Here is a 9126-nt window from a genome sequence, read left to right on the forward strand (position 1 = left end):
TAGGGGCAGGGAAACGTTTGGAAACTGTTATAGACAATTGTCAGAAATCTAATCCTCATTCTTTCTCTATTCTGAACCGCAGAGTCCCCCCTTTTTTGATTGGGGTTTTAAACCTTGTGACTGGAATTTGCTTGACACCCACAATTTGGAATCCTATATTGGCTTTCTGGGGTACCCTTTTGTTAGAAAGTGGGAACCTATGACATTTAATTGTTGTAATTTGATATCAGATGAACATTTTCAAGTGAGGGTGGAAGGAGGCCGAATTGGACATTTTTACTACGTTCTTATCCATTTCAATTGATTATCCGCCAATAAGGAAGATGGAACAATATCTCTGCAGCGCCACCTATTGGATGGCAGCGTTCTTGCAACTTAATGTCCCCCATTTATACAGGTTGATGCAACAATGCTTGGGATTTGAAAACCAAGCCAGAATCCATACACAGACAGCTGTTTCGGGGTGTTTGACCCTCATCAGTGTGCAGTAGGATTCAGGCTTGGCTAGTGAGAGGCCTATGATGTGAGTCGGGAGGGGTATCGTTACTCTTTAAGGAGAGCACCTAGAAGGTGAGTGAGGAGACTTATAAGGCCATCCATGCTCCTCTAGGAAATAGATGCAAGTAAGGAAGTTGGAACAATAAATCTGCAGGTCCTCCTATTGGATAGCTGCGAATAAATGTACGACCCTTTTACTTGCGTCATAAGAGGCCTTTGTCCATCTCAGCAGACCCGATTGAAAGGTTTTGCATAACAAGGCACAAACTTGAAGCCCTTTTACATTGCCCACAGTCTGTGAAGCGCCTGCACGAGCGCCGGCGTGACCATCAAGACATCATATATAGGGACGCACCTTGCGCAGATCCCCCTTAGTGGCAGCCCAGGTGGGTTCCATATGGGATGGAGTGTAGAGGGCAGGATCAACGCTAAAATGCTATTCTTCTAGTCTCCATTTCACTGTGACTTGATGGCACTAGGGGTGCGATGGAAGCAGCACCATGTCATGGTGTCATTCTTTCAAGGAAGCCAAAAATGGTGACTACTAGCGTGATAAGTGAAATACGATTCAAAGGAAAAGGAGGCGGATTGTGAAGAAATTCTTTAGCCTTTATTTAGTTGCGTGCCATAAATATCAGAAAGCTGAGGACGCGTTTCGGTCCGACTTGGACCTTGGTCACCTTACTACTGAGATAAACTTCATTTCCATAAAAAATGTGTGTAATTAAAAACAAAGCAGAACAGCTGCTATTTAACCCTTAGTATCCTGGTTCGTTGTGTGCTGCACGTCTACACCATACATGCATTTGCATTCTGTTATAATTATTTTCCTCTAATGCACACAACTGCCCCTGTTCTTCTAGATGTTAGAACCCTATACAGCTAACTGGATATCAGAAATATACCCACTTCTATAATATACCAATCTGATGTCATGTAAGACATGAATAAATGTACAAAAACCTGAAACTTGACCATTAATAACAATATCATGACTAGATAGAATTATTCCACAGATATAAACCCAAGAAATAGGTGGAAATAAAGGAACAGGTGGTCATTATTTTAATTGCAAAACATTGTATACCGTGTTTCCCCAAAAGTAGGTCCTACCCTGATAATAAGACCTACCAGGTTTTTGGGGGAGGCTTGAAATATAAGGCCTCCCCCAAAAATCGGACCTACCTAACATGCCCCCCTCGCCCCCAAATCAATACTTACTTAGTCTGCGGCGTCCTGATAGTCTCCGGCGGCGCTGCGGCGAACCTCAGAGTCCTCCCCGTCTGCCATCTCAGCTTTGCTGGTGACGGGGCTTTGAATACGCCGCCTCCAGCAAAGCGAGCGCAGGGAGTGGCTCATCGAGCACCAGAAGCCAATCATAGCCGGCGCTCGATGAGCCAATCACAGCCACTCAGTGATGTCATTCAGTGATTGACTCATCGAGCGCCGGCTGTGATTGGCTGCTAGTGCTCGATGAGCCAATCACAGCGCACGCTTTGCTGGAGGCGGGGTATTCAAAGCCCCTTCACCATCAAAGCTGAAATGGCAGACGGGGACGACTCTGAAGTTTGCCGCAGCGCCGCCGGGGACCATTGGGACCAGGTGAGTATAAGGCCCCACCTCCCTGAAAATAAGACACCATGCCTCTTTTGGGGCAAAAAAATAATATAAGACAGTGTCTTATTTTCAGGGAAACACAGTAGTAAGTAAGGAAAATGCAGACTGAAAAAACCTTATAGATTTATGAAATTCATAGAAATCCCTATACATATAATACATGAACACATAATAAAGAAACCTAATGGATAGAAAAATTATTAAAATAAGAGGTAAAAAAAACCATAATGATAAATATTCTATTAATAAATATATAATAAATCTGATTTCATATTCAGGCCTTTTGGAAACCGTGTGTTTAACATGAGTACCCAGAAGGCTTCCCATTCTAAAACCTGTTCTGGATTGGTTTTTAGTTTCTAGTATTCTGTACTTTATCGCTTCTATAGAAGGAAAGACTATCCGCCTTTCCTTCATGCTCCTCCACAAAATGTTTAGCCGCACCCGAACTGCTCGCATTCCCATTTTTGATAGACCGCAAGTGTTCCATTATGTGCGGTTTCAAATTGCGGGCGGGTAGTACATCCGATGTACTTCAAGTTACATTTAGTGCATTGAATGATAGAAATTATATTCGAGGATTCGCGGTTGATAGTTTTCTATCATGAAGATCTTTGTGTTGTCACGGTGACTAAAGCTAGATGTTTTATATGTTTTGCAGCAAACCCCACATCGCAGTTTCCCACATTTACAAAAAAAAAACCTTAAAATCAAACCATTGTGATTCCGTTTTTTTTTGGGGGGGGGGGGTTCTAAATAAACTAGGAGATAAAACGCATGATAGCAGGCAAGTGGAAGTGTTTATGATGCGAGATGACCAGGTGACAACATCTACCGTTATTTCTGGTTGTGCAGAACGCGGCAACCCTAAGGCCTCATGTCCACGGGGAAAATCAGGCCCGCTACGGATTCTCCATGGAGAATCTGCAGCGGGTCCCTCCTGCCCCGCGGACATGAGGGCTGAAAATAAGAATAAACTTACCTCCCACCCGCTCCGGATCCTTCCTTCGCTGCGGCGTCATCTTCTCTGTGTCGCGGCCGGATCTTCTTTCTTCGGCCCGGCGGATGCGCAGGATGACGTCGGTGACGTGCCCCGCGCATGCACCGGCCCGAAGCAAAATGATCCGGCCGCGACTGAGAGAAGATGGTGCCGCGGCGAAGAGAAGAACCGGAGCAGGTGAGTAAAATCTGATTTTGGTCTCCCGCGGATCCGGACGGCTTCCATAGGCTTCAATAGAAGCCCGCGGGAGCCGTCCCCGCGGGAGACCCGCACGAAAATGGAGCATGGTCCAGATTTTTTCATGCTCCATTTTTTTTAAAATCACTTTTATTGACCATCCGCGGGTATTTATCTACCCTGCGGGTGGTCAATGCATCCCTATGGGGCACGGATACGCGGGCAGGAGAAGAGTTAAAATCTGCTGCGGATTTTAATTCTTCTTTTGCCCGTGGACATGAGGCCTAAGTGTTATGATCTGGGACGTCTGGGAATGTTGAATGTGCATGACATTGTAGAAGTCATCATGACACCACTTATGGTTGCAGGTGATATGGCACAGAAGGGTGAGAGATGCTGAGTATACGGCTGTGTGAACGGGCCCTTCAGGTACTATTATTAAACAAGAAAATGTGTTTTATTCTTGGCAGATGACGGCACCAGGACCTCTGAGGGACAGCTGATATCTTCAGATATTAAAGTGGAAGATACTGATATCATACAATACACATATGAGGAGCCTGCCATTATCCCAGATGTACCCTCAGCCCCTCACAGCAAAGATCTATCTTCTGATTCACCATCATTTTCTGAATCCTCACAGACTGCTCAGCAAAATCAAGTTTACAGAAAGAATATTGAACGTAAAAAAGTTCACACAAGAAAGAAGACCTATTCATGCTCAGAATGTGGGAAATGTTTTAACCAGAAATCACATATTGTTCTACATCAAAGAACTCACACAGGAGAGAAGCCATATTCATGTTCAGAATGTGGGAAATGTTTTAGTCGTAAAGAAATTCTTGTTACGCATCAGAGAATTCACACAAAGGAGAAGCCATTTTCATGTTCAGAATGTGGGAAAGGCTTTAGCCAAAAAACAGATCTAGTTGCACATCAGCGAATTCACACAGGGGTGAAACCATTTTCATGTTCAGAATGCGGGAAGCATTTTAGTCGTAAAGGAAATCTTGTTGCACATCTGAGAGTTCACACAGGGGAGAAGCAATTTTCATGTTCAGAATGTGGGAAAGGTTTTACTCGGAATTCAAACCTTTTTAAACATCAGAGAATTCACACAGGAGAGAAGCCATTTTCATGTTCAGAATGTGGGAAAGATTTTACTCTGAAGTCCTATCTTGTTAAACACCTGAGAACTCACACGGGGGAGAAGCCATTTAGATGTTCAGAGTGTGGGAAAGGCTTTTGTCAGAAATCAGATCTTGTTAGACATCAGACAATTCACATGGGAGACACCATATTCGTTTTCAGAATGTGAGAAAGGTTTTACTATCAGAAATTAAATGCAAAAGTTCAGTGAAATGTGAAGCTGCTAAGATGTCCTCATACAATACACACATAGAGAAGAAGAGATCCTGCTCTTTTATCTCTGAACTGAGGGGTGTAGACTAGCTGCTATGCCATCTCCATACACTGTACATATGGGGGAGCAGGATCTCTTCGTTATGTCTGAGCTGGTGGATGTGGACTGCTGTTATGATGTCTCCATACACTGTACACATGAAAGGACAGGATCTGTTTTCTACAATGTTCCTCCAAAATGCAGTTACTTATGAAAGTGTCCTACAGAGAGATAGAGAAGTACTGAGCAGTGTGGATGTAATCACTAGTTGTGACAGTAAATCATTAAATCAGACTGACTCTGCTTCTCTCTCCCTAGACTTCTATGAGCAGAATGGGACAACACTTATCCCCCATTTCCTGTGTTTTGTCTTGGTGTCTTTGTTGATAGAGACGGACTTTAATTGACAACAGACAGTGGACAGCAAATTAGAAAGTAGGGAGACTCATAGTGGCCAGCATTTAAGGCCGGTCTCGCACAACAGGAATTATATTGTGGATTCTGTGCTTGGCGTCTGCGGCAAAACGCGGGCATTGAAAGACATGTCCTTTTAGATTTTTTTTCCTCCAAACTCGGAGTTACAAATCGCGTATTCCACGGAGGAAAAATCACAGCATGCTCTATTTTGCGGCGAAACCTGCGCATACCGCCCCCATTGACTTCATGGTACCCATGTCATCACTAAGCGATGGTGCCAGAAATACAAACAAAAAAATTAAACTGTACTGCGCATGACCAACTGATGAGCTGCCGCAGTCATCCGCAGTACAGTTTAATGAGGTACGCAGGGTCACAGGCCGGGCTCACAGCCAGAATTCGCTATGGAACTCCCGCATGCGGAATCCGATTCGTACATAGGGTACATGCACACGGGCAGATTTTTGCTGTGAAATCCGGAGCGTGCGTCCGCCTCCAGGTTAGACAGCAAATACCCTCCACAGCATACTATGGAAAAGTGAGCAGAACCCAATTGCGGTTTCCGCTCGCAGAGGGGGAAAAAAAAAATCACAGCAGGCTCCATTTTCCTGCGGTGTCCGCATGGGCAGCTTCCATTGAAGTCAATGAAAGCTGTCTGACCTGCGGCCCATCCACAATCGACAATGCGGACTGGCCGTGGATTCCGCAGAAAAAGCGTGAGTTTAAAAAAATTTTGTTCTACACATGTCCGACGGCGAGCCGCATGCGAACTTCGAGGCGCCCATGCGCATCCGCTGCGGATATTCGCTTTGAGAATCCACCTGTGGACATTGGGCCTTAGAGGGATTTTTCAGCACAAAACATTATTTTAGGTAAATCAAGTATTTTTCATTGTTGCTAGTTGTCACATTGTCCATCACACAAGCACAAGTTTGTTTTAAAGTGCGGTGCCGCTGTATGAAGTGTGCGCCATCCCATTAAAGGCCTCTTATCAAGGTTCTCTTTGTTTTTCAGCTAGCATTACCAACTATGTTCTGAGGAAATCCTCTATGTGAGGCCGTCTGCAGATGGGTGGGTCGGATCCGGCGGCGAGGATTCTCGCCGCGGGACCCGACTCGAGCGCCTGCAGGGACCAGCGCGTACTCACCCGGCTGTTTGATTTGCCGGGCAGCTGGCGCATGCGCAGACCGGAGCCGGCGGTGGGTGAGTGACGTTTCTGTGCGGGGCTCAGAGCCCAGAAATGTGCGGATTGTTTCTCTTTTTTTGTAGTTTGTTTGTAATTAAATGCCAAAATCTCCTTAAATAAGGCCGCCTGCAGACGAGCAGGTCGGATCCGGCGGCGAGGATTCTCGTTTGCGGGACCCGACCCCAGCACCTGCAGGGAGGAGCACGTACTTACCCACGCCCGGCGGCCCCGGCTCTTTTGTGTGCCAGCAGCCGGCGCATGCGCAGACCGGAGCCGCCTGCCGGGTGAGTGACGTTTCTGTGCAGAAATAGAACATGCCGCGGTTTGTTTGCCGCGCGAGATTTCGTGCGGCCAAACTGCGGCTGTCTGCATACGATAGCGTTTGTTAACGCAATCCTATGCAGGCTTCCAGCGGCGGAAATCCCGCCACGGAATTTCCGCTTGTCTGCAGGCACCTTAAAATGTATTCAGAAAGTCTTCAGATCCTTTCACTTATTTGCATTTTATGTTGTTGCTTTGTGTAAATTTAAAAAATAATTCCTGCTTTCCCCATCATTCCGCTCTCCATACAACAAAGGAAAGCGACGGCAGAAGGTTACAAATAGAGATGAGCGAGCGTACTCGGAAAAGCACTACTCGCTCGAGTAATTGGCTTTATCCGAGTATCGCTGTGCTCGGGTCTGAAGATTCGGGTGCCGCTGCGGCTGACAGGTGAGTCGCAGCGGGGAGCAGGGGAGAGCGGGCGGCAGAGAGGGAGAGAAAGATCTCCCCTCCGTTCCTCCCCGCTCTCTCCCCTGCAGCTCCCCGCTCCGTGCCGGCACCCGAATCTTCAGACCCGAGCACAGCGATACTCGGATAAAGCAAATTACTCGAGCGAGTAGTGCTTTTCCGAGTACGCTCGCTCATCTCTAGTTACAAATCTTTTTAAGACTTCTTAGAAATGAAAAGCTATAAAATAATAGCAAAATAGCACTGCCATAAGTATTCCCACCTGTACTCAGTACTTAGCCGAAGCACCTTTAGGCAGTGATTCAAGCCTCCAGCCTTCTTGGTTATCACAAGGTTTGCACACCTGGATTCAGGGACTTTCTGCCATTCTTCTCTGCAGATCCTCTCCAGCTCAGTCAAGTTAGATGGTGGCCGTCTGTGGACAGCAATATTCAGGTGTCTGCAGAAATGTTCAGTTGGGTTCAAGTTAAGGCTCCAGCTGGGCATCCCAGAGCCCCTCCTGTGTTGTCTTTGCTGTGTCCTGAGGGTCATTGTCTCGTTGGAAGATGAACCTTCTGCCCGCTCTGAGATCCGTTGCGCTCTGCATCAGATTTTTGTTAGTAATATCTTTGTACTTTGCTCTATTCAGCTTTCCAGCAACCCTGACCGGTCTCCCTGTCCCACATGGCTTCACCCTAGGGATGGTATTGGGCAGGTGATGAAAAATGCCCTGGTTTCCTCCAGCTATAATGCTTAGTCTCCCTACACACGGCCAAGCTCAAGATGGGACTGTGAAACTCAGCATGATTTTCACTAATGCACATGCGGTCTACGAGTGGATGCAAGGGGATTTTTCTGTACAAAATATGCCTCCCATCACTTTGGTAAGGTTGCGATTCTCCGGTATGCGGAGGATCGTCAAGTGTTTCCCATTGTTTTCAACAGGAAACCTCGCATCGCATTCATGTGCACCTTGTATGTCATGTGATGTGTTTTCCTGTCCCATTGAAAACAATGGCCGATGCATTCCAAGGGAATGCCCAAAGATAGGACATGCACACATTTTTTTTTCTGCATCGCGATATGATGCAGAAAAAAAGTTAATAAAAATCACTTATGTATATGACCCCATTTAAAAGAATGGGGTTCATATTGCTCAGAGATTTGTGCATTTTGCAACGCACAAAACTCGTGCGATTTTTCACAGCTGTGTGAAAACGGCCTCAAAATTGAAACCGAAAAGTTCAATCTTGATTCTTTCAGAGAAGAGAATCTTGTTCCTCACAGTCTGAGGGTTCTTTAGGTTCTTTTTGGTAAGCTCCAGGTGGGCTTTCATGTGCCTTTTATTGAGGGGGCTTCTTTCTGGCCACTGTGCCATAAAGCCCAGATTGGTGGAGAGCTGCAGGGATGGTTGACCTTCTGGAAGTTCCTCCCATCTGCACACAGGATGTTTGGAGCTCAGCCAAAGTGACCATTGGGTTCTTGGTCGCCTCTTTTACCAAGACCCTTCTCCCCTAATAACTTGCTTTGGGGGATTGGCCAACTCTAGGAAGAGTCCTAGCTGTTCCACACTTCCATTTATGAATGAAGGCTGGGGTACTCTCTCAGCGTAGCAGAAATGTTTTTGCAGCCTTTTCTTGGTCATCTCTACAGGCAGTTCTTTTGTTACGCATGGTTTGTGGATCCACTGTGTCTTCCTGCTAAGTGGAACCACCCGGCAGGAAAGACAGCTGACACCAAGGTGAGGAGAGAACAGAATGCGGGAACTCTGTACAGTAGCAAGAATGGGCCTTACTCTAACATCTTTCCTCTTCATGGCTTGGTTGTGGCTCTGAAATTCATTGTGAGCTGTGAGACCTTTATATAGACGAGGGAGGGGGGGGGGGGGGGGTCTTTTAAAATGATATCCAGTCAACGGAATTTACCACAGGTGACTCTAAGGTGTAGAAACATCTCAAAAATAATTGAGAGACATAGGAGGCCCCCAGAGCTAAATCTCAAGTGTGATACCAAGGGATGTGAATACTTGTGCCAATGCAAATGATTAGTTTTTCATTAAAAAAAACATGAAGATTTCTAACATTCTGTTGTCACTCTGTCATTATTGGGTATTGAGTGCAG

At 46.0% G+C, this 9126-nt stretch overlaps 1 protein-coding gene across 1 annotated transcript in view; it reads left to right on the top strand.

Moving 5' to 3' along the window:
- Positions 1-4997, top strand: part of LOC136624531 (zinc finger protein ZFP2-like) — a 67372-nt gene extending 62375 nt beyond the window's left edge. Inside the window, exon 8 of the mRNA XM_066598513.1 lies at positions 4004-4997. Coding sequence (XP_066454610.1) covers positions 4004-4610 — 607 coding nt within the window. The 3' untranslated portion in view covers positions 4611-4997. The remainder of the gene's footprint in view (positions 1-4003) is intronic.
- Positions 4998-9126: the final 4129 nt, after the last annotated feature.

Source organism: Eleutherodactylus coqui, chromosome 4 (genome assembly GCF_035609145.1).
Source record: "Eleutherodactylus coqui strain aEleCoq1 chromosome 4, aEleCoq1.hap1, whole genome shotgun sequence".
NCBI classification, from domain to species: domain Eukaryota; kingdom Metazoa; phylum Chordata; class Amphibia; order Anura; family Eleutherodactylidae; genus Eleutherodactylus; species Eleutherodactylus coqui.